The sequence below is a fragment of the Brachyistius frenatus genome, unplaced genomic scaffold, assembly GCF_029030835.1.
Source record: "Brachyistius frenatus isolate BFR_SWC_R1_liver_20210118 unplaced genomic scaffold, ASM2903083v1 Contig_68, whole genome shotgun sequence".
Lineage (NCBI taxonomy): Eukaryota > Metazoa > Chordata > Actinopteri > Embiotocidae > Brachyistius > Brachyistius frenatus.
Genome location: NW_027210667.1, coordinates 474843 through 500314, shown reverse-complemented (window position 1 = coordinate 500314; position 25472 = coordinate 474843). Strand labels below are relative to the sequence as shown.

The 25472-nt window shown below is 38.3% G+C and overlaps 1 protein-coding gene across 3 annotated transcripts in view; it reads right to left on the bottom strand.

Annotated features, from left to right (window-relative positions):
- The window catches only part of cadm2b (cell adhesion molecule 2b), a 137995-nt gene extending 113650 nt beyond the window's left edge, over window positions 1-24345 (bottom strand). For 2 of the 3 annotated variants that reach the window (XM_069707386.1, XM_069707388.1), the window contains exon 1: window positions 24006-24345. In XM_069707386.1, coding sequence (XP_069563487.1) covers window positions 24006-24066 — 61 coding nt within the window. In that variant the 5' untranslated portion in view covers window positions 24067-24345. The remainder of the gene's footprint in view (window positions 1-24005) is intronic. The other variant, XM_069707387.1, reaches the window with a different exon arrangement.
- Window positions 24346-25472: the final 1127 nt, after the last annotated feature.

Here is a 25472-nt window from a genome sequence, read left to right as displayed (position 1 = left end):
GTTGTTTGTTTTCAGGACTTTAGGCTCTAAATAGCTACTTCTTCTTATGTGACTCTTTTTCTGTTCAAAATATATTAATATATAAAGAGTGGTAGGTATGTGGGCGGGCTTGCTTGTGTCTTATGCCGGTAAACTCGGCTGTAATGGATGCTAGTCTCTGTCAGTGCCTGTCTGCTGTTTTTTTTCTTCTCAGCTCTGTGATAAATGGCATCGGAATATTGTGTAAATCCATTTCACAGCAATAAAACCAGAAGAAATTTCAATATTATTTTTCTGTATTTGTGTACAAGATGTGTAAAATAAGATAAGATGTGTTAAAACTGATATGAACAAAAACTCCCTGCTTCAGACAGCAATGACGCAAAGAGCCGGGCGAGGTCTTTTAAGAGGCGTTTGCGTTTTTAGAGGGGCAGAACGTCACTGTTATAGGCCAAAGAAGGCGTGTCAGGTCAGGAGCACAACCAGGTGGGTTCGCCAGGTGAGAGTGAGAGACTGCTGGGGAGAGAGCGTGAGAGATGTTTGGACACCAGAGCAGAATATTAAGTTTGCAGTATATCTGTTAACGTAGCAGTGCAGCGTGTGTGTACAGTTTAAGCTGTTTGTCAGTAAATAAATGCTACAACTCCATAAGACCACCTGTTAATTAGTGCGAAGTGGCTAGCCCTGAAATGACCAACCACGGGGTCGCCGAGTCTGATCAGGCTCAGTTTGAGGTATTTACACATGAAGGCAATTTTTGTTGTTGTTGTTTTTTGGCAGAGCAAAATGTTTTTTTCGAACGGTTGTTTTGCTCATAAGTACTTTAAAACAGAATGTGAATATTTTGCGGCACAAAAGCGATGAAGGAAAACAAATTTCAGAGCTTGGCACAAAAAAATATATGCATAAAACAATCACATTGTGACATTCAGATGCTGCACTTGAAGTACATGTGCAGAGCAACTTGGAGACGACCCCCACAACTGTGATGGAGCAGACGGAGCACAGCTTCGTCCGTGTTGGTCGGCGCATCTGTATCATCAATTCTGAGCCTAAATTATTCCAAAACAAAACTCTTTCTGTCTGTCCAATCATCTGTCTGTATCGTGGCGGATTGTTGTGCACTCCAATACATAATATTAAAGCATCTGTGACAGTTTAAAACAAAGGGACCATACATTTACGACAATGAAGTTTCCTCCTGAAGTGTTATATCTCAATACCAAAATACCCGCCGTGCTGATTTTACAAAAATATTTTTGCCATTTTGAGTACGTCGTTATTTTAACACAAAAAAAACTGTCTCGAACATATTTAAAAAAAAATTGTTTTAACTGTCACAACTGTTGCAAATTTGCATCACATTCGGTATGAATAGTTTTGATGCAACATATTTACCGCCGAGCATTTTGCACTTTCATGTCGTTTATTCGTCACGCCCTCGATGTGTAAAGGCCTTAAGGTTGCCCGACATTTAAGGTGATCCTTCTACTCTCATTGTAGTGACAATCTCCTAAACAGAGAACGGAAAAATGTCTGGTTGCAAGTTCCGCTTTCTTATCAACTTACTTTTTATTAAAAGTAGTCAAACTCTTGTAAATTTAGGTAGGTTAGGTTAGGTTAGGTAGTTACTTTATTAATCCCAGAGGGGACATTTTTTTCCGCTACAGCAGCATACAGGAAGCAATAGATAATAATAGAATAATAGAAAGCAATAAAATAGCAGTAAAAATATAAAATAAAATATAAAATATATTTAGCTGCTGGCTGAGACAATAGCTAACCTCCCAAACCAGGAATCTGTGTTCTTCTTTATTTTTAAACTTCACTCAGTAGTTTGATGTCAGGAATATTATTGAGATTCTGCTGTTGTTAACATTACTGTTGCTGCTATAGAAACAGTATTTTGTCATATTTAAAATATCTTGTTAGGAATTAATTATCATTTAAAAAAGAATAAAACATTTTTTTTTAAACAATCCCAAAGAACCAACAAGTACTTGATAAGATGAAAATTTAATTTTATTCATACCCATCTCTGGTTGTTGGACACAGACTCATTTTGGAAGGATGAGCAAATCACAGTTCAAATCTTTCACTCAAAGCCTTGATTTACTAATGTTTTGTTATTATTATTTTTATGCCATGCAGTACATTTCAAAATATTATCATGATAACTGTCCAAAATTCTGGAAAAAAGAAAAATGGAATAAAACCTGAGAAAGAAAGCAAATTGTAGAAATGGTTTGGCAGTGTGATACTCACAACATCAAGCCTGTGGATCATGCCACACATGACAACTACATTGGTTTTCTCATGCAGTGTGCAGGCAACATAAAACAGGTGTATACAGTAAACTCATAACAATACACATGGAATGTGCAATTTGAAAGAATGGCACACAGATCTCAAATTGTTCACTCAAGTCTTGTCTCACAGTACTTTCTCCTTAAGTGATTTTTCAAGCAACACTCACATACTCGTGGGGCCATACAGAGGATGAGAAACGACTGCCCCACCTCCTCTTGCTCAGCTCTGCAGCAAACATCTCAAGACGTCACAATCGCTGGCTTGCTGCTTGCTTTACCAAAGAGTGTCTGAAAACCTGTCTAAGAGCTCACTGAGGTAAAGCAGAAGGGCCCGCAGTGACTGGATGCAAATCACCTTGGTACATTGGCAGCTCTTTTGTTGTTATCTCCTCTGATACAGTACGTCAAGTTCATTTACAGATCTCACAGAAGCCTGGCCAGAGAGCATTCACATTCCAGGTTCCAGAAAGTGCCATATTGCATAGGCTGCTAAGAGCCAAGCTTTTCCTTTTGAGTATTAGCCTATGATTCATCACATAAAGAAGACTTCTGCCCCATTTCACGATAACTAAATTATTTTACAAAGTCAGTGAAAATCTATTCTCTTTCCTGTGCAATTCTGCAGGCCTACTGACACATTTCAGGGGGATTCGTCATCACCAGTCCAGTGGGGACAACATAACAACAGCTGCGTAGGCCAGAGAAATTCTAACTGCTTTGAATTTGATGAGGTTACCCTCTGCTATATTTATAAGAGACAGAATGGAAAGCATAAATCACAGCCACACAGCCCACTTTTAAAAATCTTTGGCTAAGTTTCACTTTGAACCTGTAATACAAAAGGGTCAATTACAGAGAGATAATCCATAACTAATTTACTTGATTGATGGTCTAATTATGCCTGTTTATGTCATGCTTGATAATTCACTCTTTGATAAGCGTAAGCACCCTCTTGAAGCTCAGAGCAGTGGCAATAATGAGCATACACAAACATGGGTATTGCTTGGAGCTTTTCTACGACCCTCAATACAGCATTATATCAACTGGATTAAATCTAGCTCACATAAAGACTGCTTGTATTAATACCACATTTTTGTGTTTGCTTGGATTCTGCTTTACTTGAGGAAGTATTCATGAACAAGTGCTCCTGTCCATATGATCATATATAGATCATGTGTTTCTACACTTAAATATGACCAATGGGAGCGTGTCTTAAATTAGTGGCCCTGGTTATTTTTTGGGCGCAAAAACCACTTGGTTACGGTTAAAGAAAGATAATGGTGGGGTTAAAATGAGAACTTGAAACATGTTGTGTCTCACTACTTCCTTAAATATATGCATACTTTTTTTTTAATGGCAACAGTAAATACAGTTTTAAAAAGCTGCCCCAACTCGTGATCAGCGAATCAGGTTGGCAGGCCAGTTAAAATGATCTAGCTAAGTTAGCTGCTGTCAAAATGCCACTGCAGCAGTGTTTCACCTAAAAGAACCTAAATGCACTTGAAAATTTAGTTGGACTGACATGTTTGCATTCATATTACCAGTCACCTGGATAGTGGCTATGCCTTTTGCAAAGTCTGATTTTAATGCAGAACACGACACCAACACGCACACATATGAGCTCAGAAGCAAAAGCACATGGACATATTTATTCATATTGTATGTATTGAATGATACATGTAAAATACTGTATTTTGAAAGTTGACAGGTGTGGTTTTACCCAGACTATGTTTCACTACAACTAAACTTACAAACTTACCCTTTAGTTATTTGATTTAATCTGTTTTCTGGTCTGTTTCCCTATATTTTCAAAACTTCAATGTGATTTTGAACATGAGATAATTTCATGTAGCATTCATTCTGAGACATTTTACAAATCCAAACATATGCCATACCAGTTGGCCGATCATAGGAGAGTCCTTCGGGACTCACAGGGCTCCCTGCAGTTAACAAGTGTAAATTACTTGTGTGATGTGACGCTGCCATTATTTGCAATCTGTGGATTTGGTCTAAAGCTCTTTGATTACTCTGGCACATATAATCATCAACACCTATGAGGTGGCAGGAACTAATGATTAGATGAAATGATTGGAACCAAAAATAATAGTTCACCAGTCTAGAATATGTGAAAAGAGTGTGTCCTTAATCTTCAAGTGACAAATATACATCTGTGAATAACCCATGAAATAAAACTATCTTTATCAGTTCAAATCTCCACATCTAGGGCTGACATACATTTTTCATTGAGCTTAAGTGAAAACCCCAAGCAACAAGCACCCCACTATAATCTCTTGTGAATGCAGGCCAATTACGTAACTGCTAAACACAAACAAGCCTATAAGACTGCTACTGTGCAGCTTTTCAGACAGATTAAGCCAGAGCATAAACCATTTAAAACCGTTGGTTTTTAAGAATAATGTCACAGTTGTGGAAACCTGAGTTTTTATGGCCCACTATCACCGGGATTGTTTTTTTTTTTCCACCATACTGTATACATTTCATACTTTAAGATTGTTCCCTCAACAAACCAATAAGAAACTTAAAAATCCCCCTCAAGGATCATTAAGGAGATCAGTGTTAAGGGAAGTCATTGAAAACTTCACCAACATGTTCAGTTATCAGCCCTTCCACAGGCTTTGTGTTCAGAGATATAAATCTACTGTGTGAAAATATGAAGCAACATTTACTCGTTTCAGCATTTATACATTTCTGCAAAATCTCAGCTCCAATTTAAGAACGAATTCTCCAGCAAGTATAAGTGACAAAATCTCCTTCAGATTGACAGATGAATGAAACAAATGTGCAATTCACTGGAGAGTGCGTTACTGTAAAAGTGCTTTCAAAAAAAAAAAACATGGGGCACTTCCAGGTAAATCAGCTTAGCTTTGGAGTTTCTGATAGAGGAGAGATGGAAGGAAAGTAATGGGATCAATTACCAAGAGAATATAAAAAATATACCCTTCTCTCCAGAATCCTTAAGGATATAGTAAAGGAAACACATGCTTGATTTGATAATGTAACATGAAGGAGAATTTGAGCACCCCATAAAGGAGGCGTGTACCACTCTCAGGCCCAGGACCGCCTGTGTGGCGTCTTGATTTTCCTCTGTGTGCATGTTAACAGGTTAGAGCAGCCACGTAGCCGGCATGAGACGGTGCATCATCTCGAGACTAGACCTGATAGCTATTTTTCCACATCTGCAGCACGGTTTCCTGTGAAAATACACAGGGAAGAGATCTGTGACTACATGTGAACAACATAACTTTGGCAGAAACCAAATGTAGGCCCTAATTATATCATGGCGATAATTGAACAGGTGAATAGCAGCGTTTTCCTGGCGCTCTCTCTATCCCTCCTCTGTGTGCGTGCGCCCATGTGTCTGCGTATCTCACTCCGTGGTGAACAAAACCATTTTTTCTTTTTTTTTTTTTTTTTTTTTTTAACAAGCATTGTATAAAAATCATATGAAATAAAAGTGGAAATAGATTTATTAAATAATGGATGAAAAAGACTGCCGTATAAAACTAGAATTACCGCATACAGTTGTATGCCTCCGCCAAACAGTGGCAGAAGTTGCGTATGTATGTCAACAAGGCTCATCAAGGTAGTGGAGACTTTGAAAGAGTTTGGCCAATAAAGCCGATTCTGATAGAACACAAAGTTGTGTCCTTGACAGTAGATGATGCTTCAAATATGCGAATGTTGCTGCAAAGAAGTTATTGAGCAGAAGATCGATGCATTCTCACCAATTCAATATCTGATCAAATGTGAAATATGTTTACAATATTAATTTCTCTTCCTGAGTTGTGGAGTTGAATAATGGCCAGAAAAGTGTTTCTGCTTAAGTGATTATAACAAGCTCACACGAAATAATTGGAAATAAAACATCACACTGGAAATATGTTACCAATAAAAACCAATGAGTAGTTTTGTAGTTTCTATGTTGGAATTACATTAAATTTACACCTCATGTGACATTTTTTTTCATAAGAACACTACATTTTCAAAGGCAGGAGCCTGATTAATACCATGTACAGTATGAAATGAATTGTTTTGATAGTCCATGTAAAGGTTGAATGCTCCCCTCTAAACTCATGTGATTAATCTCATGTTGTATTATCATGTACAGTCCAGTGCCCAGCAGACCCAGTGCTGCGACACTTAACTCTGTGTGGTATATAAATTTAGAGATTATACACGATTATGCAAGAAATAACTTTATAAACAGATTCTGTCAGTTTGAAGTGGAGCAGATAAAAACAAGGTAATAATGGCTTAGAAGCTTTAGTTTTATGTCTTCTATTTATATAATCAGCTATCTGAATACTTTATTTAGTGAATTCAAAGCGTTCTCCCTTTAGAGATTTCATTTTAGGTTAGTTCTTCGATTACTAATATTCAGTCAGTATAACACCATCGTAAGAAAGTCATTAAGTAAAATTAATGGTATAGTGGAAACTACAGTGTTGTTTCTAGCTGAAACGTGCTTGTGGATGATCTTTGTTCTTCAGAGAGGTCTGTTACAATATTTAAGTATTACGACAAAGATTCTCACTACATGACAACATTTTGCTGTGCTGTTTCCATGGTTTCTGTTAATTCATTGCAATAATGGATTCACATATTCCCCTCTTAAAGCAAAGAATGTCAGGGTTATTGATAATTTGCAAAGGCCAAAATATGAATGCCACACTGCACACCTCTTTCTTCTTGACACCTCAAAATGATTTACTTTTTATTAAATAAATGTTATGTTCTCTCAGGAAATGTCACATCATTTCCAGGCATATCAAATAGTAGGGTGCTCTGTGATCTCTGCGACAGGGAGATTAGGTCAAGACCAAGTTGTCGTGGTGTTGTGTGAAGGCACTTGGAAACATTTCCCATTATTGTAAATATATAATGCAATTAAAGAAAACGATTTGAGGCACTTTTCAGTGATGCAGCTCAGACACTTTGTAAAAACATATTTTTCCACCTGATTCTGGCGAACAACAACTGTTTACCAACTATTCAGTTTGAATTTATGAGCAACACCAATTAAGATTCCCTACTAACATCATTTAAGAGGTTAAATGTCTAATGAGATGATATTATTATATAGTGAACTTCTGATCACAGAACTTTTCCCGATTTACATTTGCTGGGAACCGCATGCGTCACGTGCAAATTAGGCAAGAAGCTTATTTTATACATGACGCATTGCACAGCGATGCGTGCCTTAATCAGGCTGCATGGCTGCTCTAACCTGTTAACATGAGCACTAAAAAGGAAAATCAAGACGTTCGTGGCTGCCACGCCATGCAGTTTATTTTGTCTATTTCGAAATAAACTGTAAACTAATGAGAATGTAGTATGCATGGATATATAACTATATGTCCAAGATTTTGAAAAATGTACATTTTTGCAGACATAATGTGTTGAATATGTACTAAGTGTCAAAAATATTTTACGAATTTGACCGTGACATGACTCAACTGTGCTTCTTTTTTGTTTGTTTTGTATTTTGCCTTGTTTTTTATTGGGTGCTTTGTAGCACAATCTTAACAATGACAACAACACAACAAAATAAAGACACAGAATGTAAAAATAAATTTGTTGCTGGCTTTAGGAACTATTTGATTGACAAGGATTGTGAGAAAGTCTCGTCTGATCATTTTCTGGGACTGTAGACTTTGAATGTTATACATCCACGATCGCCAGTGAGGCACAGGCAACTGATCAAATGTGTATCAACTTCACACCATTTTCCCTGATAACTCTGGTCTTATAGCAAAGATATGACAGTTTCAGTGTTGGAACTGAATGTGAAAATCCCCTCTGGAGCCTGTCAATCTAGGATACATTTGACAAAGCCTTGTAGAGCTAAGAATAGCTTGAAATCCTATATTTCCTATCGCTGCTCCTGTGCTGCCGTTGGCAAAAGTGCAAGTAATTCCATATCAGCCAGGTTCAGTGTTCGAAAAGATTATCTTAAAATATCCTGATTACGTTTCACAGATTGTTTTGAGTAAAAAAAAAAGTAGAGAACCAGGAACGGTTTAAAGTCAGACACAATTACAAGTATCATCAGTTATACTTGCACTGTGCACACTGTTACTTTTTTCGTCTGATGAAGCCCATTGATTAAATGTTTTGGTTTCCGTTTTCTTGTTGTTGTTTGGGAACATTAAGGATGAGTAATGAAAGAGACATGAACCTTATAGAGTGCTATGGATCTTTTTATACTCAAGTGTTCACCCGTAGTGATTACTCTAAGAACCCTTTATTTTGATTATTGCCCTAATTTCTCATAAAAATGTCCTTCCTCCATCTCCCACGTCTACTCTGAAGTACTGATACAAACACACACACACACACACACACACACACACACACACACACACACACACACACACACACACACACACACACACACACACACACACACACACACACACACACACACACACACACACACACACACACACACACACATTGAGCAGGAGGCAGAACTTACTTACCATTAGCACGCAGCAGGAGTAGTCTGAGAACCTTTTGATCGACCCTCGTATCCGCCCAACGAGTTAAAAGGTCACCCATTCTGGGGGGTGGAGGGGTGGGACCTTGTTTTGTTTACAGTCGTCTATCTTTTCCTACATTAATTATATAAGATAATCAAGACAAGCAGAACAGAGTGAAATGCAAAGAACCGTGATGAGATGTTATTATCCAGACAACTTACCCAGATACAGATCACTTGTTAATTGGGACATAAATGAGCTCAGACAGAGTTTAGATGTCACACTGCTGCTTCTAGTTTGCTTTATGTCTGTTTGAGCACAAGGTTACATCAATAATGTAAGCTTGACTGCAGTTGCTGCGATATTATCCACACAAGGAGAGGACACACACACACACACACACACACACACACACACACACACACACACACACACACACACACACACACACACACACACACACACACACACACACACACACACACACACACACAGATGTGCAGATGTTCACACATTCAAACATACACTGTTTTCTTCAAGTTCACTCACTCCTCTAAATTAGCATAATAAATAATCCACAATTCTATTGCCGTTTGTACTTTTGTTAAACACTTTACACCAAAAAAAAAAAAAAAAGACTTCTTCTTCACAAGTCTTTATGCTGCTTATTATCAAAAATTGGGAATTTGGAATATTACTACATGAGTATTTTAGGGAATGTTAGTTAATTTAGTTTATTTTATTATGATCAATTACTTATTTACTATTAAATGCAAATATAGATTTTTTTATTTTTATTTTTTTTATTTAAGTAACACCTAATAATTCACCCTGTACTGTGACAAACAGGGTGCATTCAGTAACATTGTAGTTATGGAGTGTACCTTTATATTGTTGATTGACAATCCTTGGTTGAGTCATGTAAACACTTGGAGCTTAAATTGGTAGGTTTGTCACCACCACATAAAGCAATTGTGTGCAGAGAGCCAACGTCTACATTAAGCTACCTCCCACAGTGACTGTTGAATCAGGGCAGAAACTAATTGAAACAAGAAATGTCCAGACACTATGATGTCCTTCAGAAGGAACTGGATGTACATTTTCTATCATCTACAAACTTGCAAAATCCTGAACAGTTTTATAGAGATTCATTTGTTATTTCAAAGCAACCACATTTCCCAAATTGCATCACTTCCAAGGCTCATTGACATATGGGTAGGTCCAAAATGGTCCTTTGCTGCCAAATTTGGGGTTTCAGAAAACATTTGCTTTGCAAATCATCTGTTAAAACTGCAATTGGTTACAATTTTGGTTGCCTTGCCTTGTCAGAAAATAGAAATGTAACATTACCTGTTACACAATCACCCTGAATTTCCCCTAAGCAAGGCGCTTTAACACTGACAAGTCATGTTCTGTACTCAGTCATTACATCTGACCGTATCATTTTTCTTCCAGTTGAGACCACCATTCAAAAGATACCATTTTTAGAGACAGCTGCTTTTTGGCCAGTGTAATTGAACAGCCCCCACAAAACACACTTTCCATGAACCGGTGAATGCCATCCGAGTCTTTTTTTTAACGGCAAAAACGTCTCGTACAAGTATGTGTCCATTTGAAAAGTGACTATGGGCAGCTTTCCACCAAAGTCCATATGGTCCCTGTATTTATGAGGGGATGAGGCCTGCTCCTGGGGTTTAGAGTGGTCATTATCTGGGGGATGCTATACAGCTCCAGCAATGAAGGTCACCTGGTACACGCCGGATGTCCTCACACTCCACGAGAACTGGAGGATACTAAATGTATAATCATCTCTGTGTCCATAAAAGGCAGGGTCTGTTCAGACTGGCCGTTATGAGAGCTTATTGGGTCGATCCTGGCTTTAAATCTGATATTTCAACGCTAGACTCTCAAATTGTACATATTTCCTATTGCCTGTGGCGCTTTCTAACAGATAGGCAAAATTGCTGACGATGGTGAAGCCGAATTCTTATTGGGCTCAAAGATCATACTGTTAGCAAAGCCAGTGTTTACACTTCTTATATGTGCCACTGTTCCCCATGTTTGTGAAACCAACGTGTTTCTGATCAATATTGAACTGATGGCCCCCCTCCCCCGACCTTTACCACTCCAATTTATCTACAGTAAATAAATGTCTTCATATGTGTTAAGAAGTACAAAGCTACTAAAAAGTCAAGTACAACGTATAGTCCAAGAAAAAAAAAATCATGAAGTGAACTGTTTAGTCAATTCATCAATATGTTGAATGAAAAATTAAGGTGCAACTATTCTAATAATCAGTTGGTTGTTTAATTTTTAAAGCAAAAACTTCAACCATTCTTTGATTCCAATTTCTCTAAAGTGAAGATTTATTGCTTTTCTGTTGGTGAAAATGATGGAGAAAATTATATTTCAATTAAATAATAGTTTGCTACAAACAATTAAATTCAAATCCCAAATGGCAGCATTTTGTATTTGATGCCTCAGCCAGCAGGAGGCATTATGCCAAACTGATAGGGTGTGGTGAATTGATGGCACACTGACATCATTTTGATACTTTTCACAATCATTCCCATTAAAGTTAGATGAACAACTGGGGAAAAACATTTCAAGGGACAATTATTCTCTTCATGTTAAACACTATCATGTTGTCGCTATCTTCGAGCACCACTTGCATTTTTTTACTTTCATCTTTATAGTATTTACTTTACTTCATGTATTGACTTGGTTTTGGACCTGGTTCATTTCAAGGTCAACCTCTATTCACAATCACTTTGAAATTTTTTTGTTTTGTTTATTTACTGTTGTTTTTAGGATAATAACTCACTAAAACTAGGAAGTCTGTACCGGGAGTTGTTTGATTTTGATACTCAGACTACAAGGTTTTAAATTGAAAACCTTATGACTCATTGATGATAATTGGCTGAATTTTATAGTAAAGAGCCCTACTGATAAGATTTAATTAATGTGTGTACCTAAAGGCCAACATTCATTTAAATATCAGCGGGTGTCACTAACATATGCACTCTCAGAGAGAAAATGCAATTAATTGAATGAAGTGAACTGTACAGCGCATATAGTTAAATAATAAATGAAATTAAGATAATCTGCTTCCTTTATTAATTATAATTTGTGTGAGACCGAATGTTTCCCAACAACCATACTGTGCAGGTCGCTGTCATTCCCACCACTGTGGACAAAAGTATAGTTAGGGAAATCAGTATTCTTCTGCAGTGAATTTTGGTGATATTATAAACAGACTCTGCGTCATTCTCTCCTTCACCTGTGTTGAGCCCCCTGAACTCATTTAGGAGACATGTGTTGTTGATTTTTTTTTTTTTTTTTTTTTTGCATCTTTATGTCATCAGTTTTCCTGTAAGTGTCATGATTATATTAACTGTCATTGAATAGGTTTTTTTTTTTTTTGCAATGTTATATTAACTGTAATAAGTCCCCTCCTTTCCTGCAGAGTTTTTATTTTCACTTCAATTTCAGTTTTATGTTTTTATTAGTTTCATGGGCGCAGTTAAAAAAAAAAGGTCAGACAAATTATGGATGCGGAGATCACATGCTCCATCATGCTGCCTAGCCTGCGGGGAGCTTATTCTTCAGGGTGGAAGGGCTGGGCGCTTCTCCTTACCTTGTCAAGGTAAACTAGGTTCGCCTCGTGTGCGAGCTTTTCAAATGGACTTTCAGAATTGTGGACATTTTTCCCCTTGAGAAGTGTTCCGCATTTTAATACCTTCCACCACAAAGCACTTGCTTTTGTCTGTGGCACAGTCAAAGTCCTAAATAGGACTCTGGTGCTTTCTCCCGACTTTCGCCCCCTTGATGTCGGCCGTAGACGCATTGGCAACACATCATGGACTGTAAGGGGCTGCTTGTTTGTGCGATTTGCCAATGGTTGGTGGAAAACTGCCTGGCACAGTTCAAAAAAACTAAATTGGAAGATTGATTTCTACCAAAATAGGTTTATGTAGGAAATAAACTGACAAAAATGAAAATAAGGTACATTTCCTCTACATATATGTGTATGTGTATATATATGTATATGTAGATGTATATATTTGTTTTTTTTATTAGTTTTGGAAACACACAATTCAGTTTCAGTTACTAATCTTTTGAAAAAGAAAAAATTTGGAAAGCCTTTTTAAAATGTATTTCAGTTAAGGAAAATCCTTCCTCACATCTTGGTTTTGGTTATTCCAGTATTATCTTTAACAAGGAACACCTTGGTCACAGCAAACCACCAAAATCAGAAGAGGCTAAATCTGTAAAACGCCAGTGTGTTTGGCTATATCATGTTGCAGATAAGGGTTTAAACTTGATTTTATAACATTTTTTACATTTCCCAATCACAGCAGGTGAAAGAAACGGCTGTCACATATATCACAATGACGCATTTCTTCGCTTTTTACAGTTTGTGTTCCTTCCTGCTTCTCACCTGCTCTTCCCTCCCCTTCTTGCTCTCAGCTTAGTAGCTTGAAGCCTTTTTTTCCCCCAGCAAAGCATGCTCTCTGGCTCTGAGCACTGGCATCTTTTGCATCGGTATGCAGCGCCCGTCCACACTGCTGATCCCTCTTTATGAGGACATGAGTTTCAGTGCTTTTATCCCCCACCTTCACTTGCAAATATGCCTGCATTCAGTATCTGCACTCCAGCGTTAGAGACCTGTGGGAGGCCTTTAAAGAGGAAGTCAATAAAAGGGTATAAACATGCATGAACTGAGGTTTGTGCATTTTGTGCCTTTATACTAAAGTTAGTTTTTTGGGATGGCATCTCACTCAAGCAAGTCCATAGAACAAAATAATTTTCACTTTGTTATGTTTTTATCTTTCTTCTCTCGTGTTGCACAATTTCTTCACTCGATAAGAGGGAAAGACATTTCCCCATAAAACCGCTGCTGAGTTTTACATTTACAACATTGTGAGCAGTGATTGTCTGTTTGAATCAGCTCAACATGTTTACCCTAAATTGTAAGTTTAGCAACATCTGGTTAACATATGCATACCATCCGTGAGACGTTGTAATTCAGAGAACTGACCTGAATAGTGAGTGTAAATACTTACTATAGTGGGCACTATGCCCTGGTTTATGGATTGTCTGCAGCTTTCACAGTATGTTAATTTTCTTTAATATAGCCTACTGTACATGGCTATCGACAATAGGAAAGACATTTCACAACCTAGAGTAGCCATGTTTATGTGTATAATTCTCCAGTGTGCTGATGTTGTTTGTTTTGTTCCATTTTTTTTTTTTTTTTAAACAAAATTACATTTACATTTTCTGAGAAACCGTAAAGATACATGTTACCTGTTGTACTGCCTTCAGACTGTGTATGCAGTGGGAATTAGTCTACTTATAAGTAGCAAGCTTAGATAATGAAGTGGCAAATTGAATTGCTGTAAGAACATAAACAGGTTGTACTGGCACAATTTTTCAGCATGCTCTCAGGCACATAAACATTAACTTTATATATATTGCAATAATAACAACACTGGGGAGTAGAGACAACAAAAAACACATTTCATGATATCTTTTCTGACGTGAAATAATTTTTAATTAGAGTCCTCTTTGTTAATTTTGAACACTGTGTGCTCTTAGTTGACATGTTTTTCCCAAATTCCTGTGCCTGGGTTTCCTCACAAAATTAGAGACATAACATTCTGCAGAGGAATGGAGATACTAAATTGCCTTACAACATAAATGTCACTGTTAGTCAGTGCATGCTAGCTTCTGTGATGGACAGGTGACCCCCCAGGTGCACCTCCCTGTATTCTGCTCAATGTATACTCCGATAGTCTACAGCTCCTCATGACTCTGACAGGGATACGAGAATACGAATGTTTTTTTAGTTTTGCCTCTGCAAATGGTTACAAGTCTGTCTCACAAGTCAACAATCTGCTCTTTGCAGGTTTGCCTTTTTTTTTCAGGGTTTTTTTTTGTATTTTTTTGTATCGTGAACAAAGTGTATCATATCATAAACCCATACAATGCAAAACATTACCCTGAAATAAGTGACTACATTTGCCATGATTTGGTGCTTACAAGTCTATTAAAATTATTCCAGCAGCTATCAAATTTCCAATGACAGTGCAACAGAGTCTCCTTTATCTGGAGCTCAGACATCCAGCCTGACTGCTCGACTGAGGGGCCTTTATGAGCACAGCAAGTGATGCAAAATCCTATTGACTGTGTGAAACTGATGGACTTTCTGTGCTGATAAATAAAAATAGAAACATTTAATCCTCAAAGTAGGATGGACACAGTCATTCCAAATGCACTTACAGTGACTGTAATGTTCACTTTTCAGATATGTTTACCAACACTTTACATTGTCCAACAAAAATACATTTTCTAGAAGAATTAGGGAAATAATGTGTTTACAGTGTAAACAAGACATTAAATGGTTAGTGGATTGATTGATTGATTGAACTGAAAGAAAATTAAGCTGCAACTATTTTGAAAATGAATTGTTTCAGTTGTTTTCAAGCAAGTAACCTAATATTATCATACATCATTTACAATAATAAAAAAAAACATTTACCACTTCAATATGTATGTCTGAATATAATATAACAACTACCTTCTCACTGAGGACTTATGTTCCTTAATTCTGAAACTTAATACAAACACAAGCAAAGAAAGGAAAAAACAATGGTAGTAACTAGTTAGATTGAATTAAACTACAAATTACAAATATTGTAATTAGTTGCAGTTACTGACAAAAATATGTAATTAAATAAATACTTTATTGATTCCCATTGAGACATTTTGGTTTTTAGAAGATCAAATATATAAATCTAGATTTAAAAGATAATAAAATAAACAACCAATGGAAGTCAAAGTAATTGTGGTTTGAAAACAGGGCTAAGAACAGGTGGATTACTAAAAATCCACCCAAATTGCAGTAACTATTGAATATGTTGGTGATTACGAGGAGGTTGGCCAAATAAGTTCTTTTTTGTTGCGTTTATATGTAAAGTGTAATATTCATTCTTTTGCTTTGCATCTTTTTCTCATGCAAGGATGCCTTCTGTCTACATCTAGACAAGCTCCAATCATTTGGCAGCATGTGCTTCAATTTTGAGCCAAGGCGGTTGGTCATGTCGTCAGATAAGATGAAGAGATATTTAAAAAGACTCAACAGTACTGAGCCCTGTTGAATGTTCTATCACCACTCGGCATGGAGTTGACCTGAATTTAGATTTGGTTTGAGGTAATGGTAACATCATGGTAACATGTAGGTTGCATTACTTTGATAAAGTAATTAAAATAGTGACATAGCTCACTATATTTTTTTAATGGACTAAATAGTAATCTGTTAACTATTACATTTCAAAAGTAGCCTGCCCGGCACTGCAATTGCCATATCTGAACAAAATGTACACAACACTAAACAAAGACTCTGCAGCTTATTGTATGCATTGTTTGTGCACTCGTAAATGACCCGGACATAACTCAAAACAAGCGTGGTCACTTCGGGTCAGGTTGCCAGGTGTTTGGTTGCAGTGTGATGCCTCAGACAGTCAATCACTCTTTTTGGAAGCCGACCAAATATTCGCAGCAGAAGCAGAAAAGGACATTTATTATGGCAACCACATAATGATGCTCACAATATATCAACATTAGGCTTTCAAAACCTTTGTCACTTCTGTTTACTCACTTGTGTTGTACGGGGGACAACATGGAAAGAGGACAAAGCGGCTTTCTATCTCTGTGCTGATTATCAGAAAAGCTTCTTAAAAGAAAACAGAGAGCAAAGGTGACAATACCTCTTGTTAGTACAACATCAGTACAGTGGAAAAACAGATTACATGCCTGTTGGGTCATAGTATGGTGTATGGTCATCATTTCTGAACAAAAAATATAAACTTTGTCCATATGTAGACCACACCGCGAAAGAAGAAAATGGAGATCATCATACGGGCTGAATGAGATTCACAGACTCATCCATAGTCGGGCACCAAACTCACTTCAACAGAGATGAGGGCCAAGAGAGATTGGGAAAGGTCAACATTGCAAATGGGCATAAAATGAGCCATAGGCTTCATTTCAGGAACAATACTGAAATGTATGCATTTCTCTCAGAACAGACGCCTACTCTCATTCATCAAAAATTCAACAATATGTTTTTATCCCAATAGCCACAGATTTAATTCAAATAACGTGGATCGTTTTTAGATGATAAAGATTTCTTTCTTTTTTTCTGCAAATAGAGCACATAGTTCACCATTAATGGGTTAGTGATAGGGCCAATATATACTGTAAAATAATAGTCTATAAAGGTGTAGTAGATTCACTTCTGTTGTATGTTGATGGTCTTTAACTATATTGATGAATAACATTATAGTTGCACCACTCAAAAAAAGTCAAAATGCTGCAACATTAAAGCTGAGGTACACTTTTAACTATAAATGAATGTTCTTTACTTCCCGGCCTTTGCCAAGTGAGTTCAAACAATGCTGCTGAAGTCTACATCGGCCATATAAATCTCTGTCTTTCACAATATATGTTTATAATTATAATTGAAGTTTTTAAATGTATACTGAGCATGTGCACCAGACAGGCTTTCGAACTGGCTAACTTCTGGTTTAGCCTCGAATGGGAATAAGATAATTCAATGGCAAATGGTAAATCAGTTGGTTTCAATGAAATACTGTTTTCAAAAATGAAGATTTTTTTTATTTTTTAATATAGCCTGTCGGGCACATGACAGCATTTCTTAAGCTATGGCTCAATCCAGTTTATTTTTTTATCAAATGATTTTTTTATTTCTATTATTTGTTTTACTTCCACAGTGTGTTGTGCAGCAGCTCCCTGGCCCTGACTCTCGAGGTGTTAACAACCCCACAAGAGATTCAAATCCTGGGCCTCCGCACCAGTAGGTTAGAACTGAAGATGCCTTTCGGATGAGAAGTGAAACAACTACGAGAACCTCAGGCAAGTCCTGTTACCTTCACTAAGATAGACCATGACCTGGATGACTGAGAATATGTACATACATTCTGCAGCACAATTAACTGCATTACAAACTTTCAACTACAAGTATTTCATTCTAATACTTCTCGTTCTTCTAAATGATGATAGAAAATCCTATCCTAAAAAAATCTAATGTATATAATGAAATATTGATTTAAATGCTCTGTAGGTCTCATCTTCTTCATGATAGATAGATAGATAGATAGATAGATAGATAGATAGATAGATAGATAGATAGATAGATAGATAGATAGATAGATAGACAGATAGATAGATAGATAGATAGATAGATAGATAGATAGATAGATAGATAGATAGATAGATAGATAGATAGATAGATAGATAGATAGATAGATAGATAGATAGATAGATAGATAGATAGATAGATAGATAGACAGACAGACAGACAGACAGACAGACAGATAGATAGATAGATAAGACTTTATCAATCCCACACTGGGGAAATTTAGTAAAACATATTAACTCAATGTTCTGAGATCACATGTCAATTCTGTTGAATATCCATTTAAGACGTATGAACACAGGTGACCCTTCAGGAGCCTGATATGGATGTAGGTTCCGCTTTAACCATTTTCCAGCGTGACAAATTGTGGCATTAAACTTATCATGGAGACAGGCTTCTTGCCAAGTAGAAAAATCTCTTCACCTTTTTCGTTCAAATACGGGTCAAAATAATCTTTAATAGTGTCATTGCCCTTACAGACTATCAGCCTCATTGCCAAGCTCATAGCCACTCTGAGGGGACACGTTGTTTAAAAGTGCTATGACAAAGAGTATGGCAAAGGGAGACTGACAGCAGGCCACATATAGTTGAGGCAGTGAGCAGCCAATCTTAAAGCCCCTTCCCCACTTGTCTGAGCACATTTGCCTCTGGCTTGAGGCTTATCCCAACAGATGTGTATCTATCAACAGAAAGCAAGCAGGGCAGCAGTGGTTCTTTTGGAGCACATTTGTCCTTTTACTGGATTATCATTTGCAGTGGCATATAGCACAGCACCAGAGCCAGCACTTGGCAGCTGGGAGACATTCTGCAGGGATAAGCTAACCCTCAGCAGTGGGGAACGGGTATCCTTGAATGTAAACCACCTTCCTCTGCCATACCTTGCCTTCAGCTCAGCCAGCTTATTCCTGCTGACTGATTATTCCAACCCACAGGAGATGCTCCCATGCATACATCTCACAGGCTCCCTGTGTCTCACAATGTGTGACACTTTTGGGGTGCTTGCGTCCAATATGTATTTGTTTCAAGAGATTTTCAATAAACCCAGATACAAGCTGAAACATAACTCAATTTTCACAAAAAAAGAAAAGAGAAGTGGTGCACCAAATACCATCATATGGTAGAGTCAAAATGACAAATCAACTGTGCAGGCAGCACAGTTATTCATATCTATGTCCACTGTCCAAAGCTGCTGCAGGAATCAAGCACTGTAATGGTAGACGTGACTTCTCCTCCTTGAATTCTATAATAGGCAATGAGGTTTCTGCCCCAGACAACTGTAGGTTTCACAAGAAGGCTAAATGGAGACACTGTGACATTTGATTTAATCAAGATCTTTTGAAATTATACAATGTTGAATTTTAATTCTTAAACAGAATGAATATTTTACATTATTGCTATGGTGTTACAAGTTTGTGAGTACCAGCCATATACATACTGACAACAACAACAAAAAAACGCAGAATTACACACCCACGTGTTTTGGGGGAATAAAGAACCGACTGGTTATCAGTGTGTACATTTCCTGAGATATTTCACAAACTTTCCAATAACTACTCCATAACATTTGTACAATGTATCCCATATATTTGCATGAGCTAATCCTGTTATATTGCCAAAAGAAATAAACATTTAATATTCACAATAGCAGTCTTAGCCCTCAAAAATGGATGGGTCTTTTTCTTACACTAATATCAAACACTTTACAAGACAGTTTTGCATTTTTAATGAGTAGCCTCAATTCCCTCCGTAATCACGGAAGAAATTTTTCATTTATTTTATTAAGGAATTATTCATCCACAACCTCCTTCTATTTTATTTTGTCTGTACTTTTTGATGTCTGTGGTTTGATATGAGATTAAAAAAAACAGCCACTTTTCATTTATTTCCGGCTTTGCCCTCATTACTGCCCCCACACATTATGGTCAAACACACACACACCAACACTCAAATGTCACCTGGAGGCTGTACTTGCCAAAATGTCTGACGAGATAAGAAATGATGAAAGGCTACATGCTCAAACAAAAGAAAAGTTCCCTCGGTGGTATGGGAGCTTTTTGGGCTTCTGTAAGAAGGAAAGTGATGAAACACTTGTGAAGAAGGAATGTCAGACCGAACCAGAGAAGCTGTGGCCAACAAAGAAATGTGCAGATCATAAAACTTATAGCACAATCAGCCGGCAGGTCTGCAAAGAGACTAAGTATAGCTGCACCACATGGCTAATTAGCATTACTAGCCGGCCTGCCATGTTGCTTGATAACCATCTCTGACAAGTCTGTCTGGTGTCTCCATTAGCGGCCTTTACGTTGTGATGGTGTAGTGATACTCCTACACCTCACAGGGTGACAAAAGTTGTTCTAATTGTTTACATATGGGGGAAACGGCACCTTACATCCACAGCAGGAGCAGCACACAGTAAAGAGGACGTAGGAGATATATGTTATTTCTATACAAGAATGGATATATTTTGTCAAGCAAAGCATTTTTAAGACTTAGCAGTATTACACTTCATAGGCTGCAGTTATATGTAAGAGTCCAGCAATGCGTTTAAGCAAAAATACTAATAGCATAGTTGTTCTAAGAGGGATGAGTCTGCATGAAATAACTGTCAGCATTATAGAGCATGAACAGAGCTGCTGAGGCTGAAGTCTTGTCTACAGAATCACTGCAGTGTGTGATGTGGTGCACTGCAATTTAACTGTCGATTAGGCCGTGATCAAACAGATGATGCTGCACCTTATTACCTACGCCGAGGAGGTTATGCTTTCAGTCCCATTTGTTTGTTTGTGTGTTTGTCTGTTAGGAAGCATGATATCTCAAAACATTTTCATAGACTTCTGAGGAATTTGCTGAAAGGTTAAGCCATAGCCAAGAGGTTTTGTTTTTTACATCAAAAAGTATTTTTTAACATTTCAACATAGGGAATTCTTTTAATATCTGCCACAAACTCCTCATATTCCTCACTGGCCAATGCTCTCACTTCATTATTAAAAGACGGTCCACATGTATTCAGGGATTGCCCACTTCTGTGTGTTTTGCAGCAGATGCTCTTCCCAATGCAGATTAAAACCTTTTGACCATTTTAATAACAAATATGGGGGAGTGTGCAGCCTGTCTGGTGGTGTGTGCTCTATGTTTTCTGTATTTGTTACATTCATTGTTTGACTTCACACATCTTCACAAAGTAAGCCCCTCATGCTTTTAAAGTTTCGGGGCACTGGTCTGGGCACTTTGTGTGTCTAAACTAAATCCTCGTAACATAAATATTTAAAGTAGCCCTTGAAGTGGGCACTAGCAGAGCTCTCGGGCAGGATGATAAAACTCTGTGCCCTGTTCTCTTTCTCTGTTCATGAAACCAAATCTGTTGAAAAGTGGACTAGTTTTCTGCTGTCTATTTTTATTCTCCAAATTGTTACCACTGTTGTCTTAATGACAAAATCATGATGTTAATGATGATGATATTAACAAAATCATGTGCTAGTCCTGACACCTTTGGGGCCCTTGATTGTCAGTGGTAAAATATTTTACAGATAAACCTCTTAAGCAGGAAAAGCATCATTTTGATCACAGTTATGTGATACTACCAAGTACTGACATCACAATATAACACAACTATTACTGTCCTCTTACAGTCATAAAGAGAGTCAAGTGATGATTTGAACAAATCCATAAACTATGCTGTCCATTGTATGAGAAAACCATCATAAGCCTGCAATAATGTAATGTTATAAAATGGACTTTTGGCTTTATACTCACATTTTAAAGCTGTAATTTGCATCAGACATTTGAAAATAAACATTATTGAAATATTCATGGGATGGAGAATCCAGGCATTCTCACACCAATTAACAACCGTTTTTCTTGAAACCTAATTTTGCAAAGCAAACCGTGAGATTTTAAATTCACTCCCCACTGTCTAACCAGCCAACTCTTTCCACTCATTTTAGTACGGCTGTAAAATCCCTCTACAAAAGAGTGAAATGTGCTTAAAATAGGAAATCTGGGACACTGACCATTAGGTCCACTTATAAGTTCTTATGTAGTAATGCTCTGTGGGAGAGGTCTGTTTGGAAAACTCTTTGCTTTCGGTTGTGCTTAAGGTCGGCTGCCAACAACCCTTAAACAAGGTACTACATCCAGCACTTTCATGTCCTTTTAACAGGACTGACTTTTAATGGTAAAAGATTTGCTTACAACATAGTTCATGAATGCATCCTTGAATGTGCAATCAAAGGAAGGTTTGAACAAAGGGTTTGTGATTTCCATCCACTGACTTGAACTGATGATAATGGCTACAACAGACAGTCGGACATCATCTAAAAATGTTGGCTTTTTCAAGAACACTGTGAGTAACGCTACGCAGTTTGTGGTTAATGAACTACAAAACATGCAAAATTGTGCTCAGTCATTTAACTCCAATCACAATCCTCTCCAAGTGGGACATGTCCTGAGGGGGAATGGTGAGAGGGGGATGCGGCTGGATGTGTCATCAGGTCACAGCGGCACCACATGATGGCATCTCAACTGTTGGGCTGAAACCCGCTGAGGGAAAAGACAGCAAGGGTGCCAGGGCAACGTGTGTCAAGACAACATTTATAAATATTTTCTTATTTAAAGAGAAATTTACAAGTCATTCTCACATTATTAACAACTATTACTCTGCCAAGCATTTGAGTTACACTGAGCCCAGACTGTGAGTGATTTCTTGAACACACAATAGTCTGACACTTGAACTAAAAATACTTGACATATGGTGAGAAGTGATGTTGAGAACTGATTATTAATGGCATGGTGTAGATTAAACCCTTACATGTCTGTTGGTTTCCTACTGATATGATGATCTGTGATGGTTCTGAAAGTGGTATCTTTGATAGAAATAGATTGCATTGACTCTAACCATGAGAATGATCAGCTTTATGGAAATCATCACTCTGACCATATTTCCCTCTCATTAGGCTATTATCATTAGTAAAGTATACTGAATCAGCACTGACACTGTCATCAATGTCACGTGGAACTCATTTTTTATTAAATTTAGGAGGGCGGGGAATTAATTCCTTTTTGATTGCTAGTTGATCCCACGAAACCCCTTGACAACACCCCCCACCCTTTCCGGTAGGTGTTTTGCGCACTGGTAGCCCGTAGGGCGGTGGCTGCACAAGCATGTCCAAAAGCGGGACGGTCTGTGGGGAGTTGAGGACTTAGGAGACACCGAAGCCTCTCTGCAGGGACATCACACACGCCACCTCACCTGCGTCCCCCCGGTAGCCCAACTTTGAATGGGCGTATCGGTTCGCACTGTCAGTGCCCATAATGTATACCAGCACTCCTGGAGACTGCGTCCGCACACACGCAGACAACATCCTGCCTACACTTAACACAGTGCGTACACCGGCCGTGCTGGAGACAAAAGCTCAAGTCAAATGCAGCCATTGCGATATCCAGGATTTCTTGTCACCTCTGCAAATTCACTGATTTAAAGTGCTGTTCCGCATGACTTAAAGCGCCAAGAGACACCGGGCGGTGTGACTTAGAAAACGATTCACTCAATGACAGCGAAGAAGACGCACGCTACCATCTACTGTAACCTTTCGTGCCTTCCAGTGTCAGCTTCAGGGGACACAGCCTTATTGGACGTGCGGAGAAACACAGGCGGCAGCAGTCGACTCATCCGCAGCCTGATGTTTCATCTGTCACTCAATCTCAAACGGAGGGTTTCATCCAAGTTCTCTCCGACACATAAACTTGGGCAGCCGCATTCTGCTTTTCACTGCGCTGCACAATTCAACTTCCAGGCATTCCAGCACACTCGGCTCTGACAGCACACAACGACAGCCAACTGCGCTAACACAGCATTTTAAATGGGAAATCAAATCTCTTTGCATGGAATACTCACACTCACGTGCGCAATGATCACATATGATCTGTACACTTCACGCAGTCACCACCTCTCCGCACACCACGCCCGTCTACACGGCAACATCCAGTGCTCACCTTTAAAGACGCTTGCACAGAAGCTGTAAATGATGAAGATCAAGTGCTGCTTGAGAATCATATTCTTTTCTTTTCCTTCGCAGGTTTATGTCAACACTCCACTCGCGTTTGACTCGTGTCTCTCTTTTTCTCTCTTTATCTCTCCTCTTGTCAAGACGGACTTATCCAGGTAAACGGTGCAGTTTCTGACTGACCGGAGTTACATTGATGAACTCTGCCTTTTTTTTTCTGAGAGGTCCGTGTGCTTTTTCGCAGATCAGGGGACAGTGATCACTGTAGTGAAGCAGGACGGCAGAGATGCTCGTCGGCAAAGTGCAGCTCCTGCCTCCCTTTATTGCCTTTCTCTTTGACTCGCTGCAGAGAGCAAGAGTCCCGCCCACGCTTTTTGACTAATGAAGACGCTTCACCAATGGAGAACACCTAGAAATAGTTCTGATCTCCGGTAAACTGTCAAAACAATTTATTTTACACGGTTCGAGATGCGACATTTGTAGTCATGTGATCAGTTATTTTATTTGGATCGTTTTGCAAAACGATTTTGCAGAACAAAAAGCCTCTGTATGGATATGGCGAGACTTTAGGCCCATTAAAACACCATACAAAATAGCATCTTAAAGAGACAATGCTGGGCACCATCCTCTAAAAGGCTTTAAAACAAAGTCGTCCTGATGATGATGAATCCTAATGTCAGTGGGTGTCTTAACAGCAAGAGTGTAAAAATCACCATGCCAGCGATTTAATGTTTTAAAATATGCCCACTGCTAGCGGAGTTAATTTAACATTTTTGGACAGTATTAAACAGCTGCCTCCCAGCCATAACAGTTTTATGAGCAGCCAAACAACCCTGCAGTCAACACTAAACAACCCAAAATAACGGTCCCTTCAAAATCAACACTTTTCATTTGGAAGCTTTTTTGGGGGGGGGGGAAATGCTGCTGATGTTTTGGGAAAAGGCTGTAGCATTCCCAGAGGTTTTGACCTGGCGTCGGTGTGTGTCAGGAATCAGTGCACAGGCACAGGAGAGGTTAATGGCCTCCTGGACATCCCTCTTCCTTCAAAGGTTGACATGAGTGGTGCAAAGAAATGAGTGTGACCATCCCTAAAGACAGAGGTGGGGGGAGACGGCAGCTCCAGCCAGGGTTCGTTTTCTAAGCCGATTGCGAGGATTTTACACATGGTTTAACATGCTGCTGGGTGAATTTGGTTCAATTTTGCAGTGTCCTTCCATGCCACACCCACTTCAAATCAAACTGCTGACCTGGTCATACCACCTGAGAAAAATCTGTGGTGCTATAAAAATGTAGTCCATGCTTTTAAATCATTGTTTTTTTTCTCTGTAGGAATAAATGGAAATGACGTGTAAAGCTCCAAAATTCATTATCTAAACAAGCAATCAGTTGGCTCACTAACTTTCATTGCCAAACATAAAATTAATGATGTTTTTTTTCAGCTTGTTCTAATCAATTA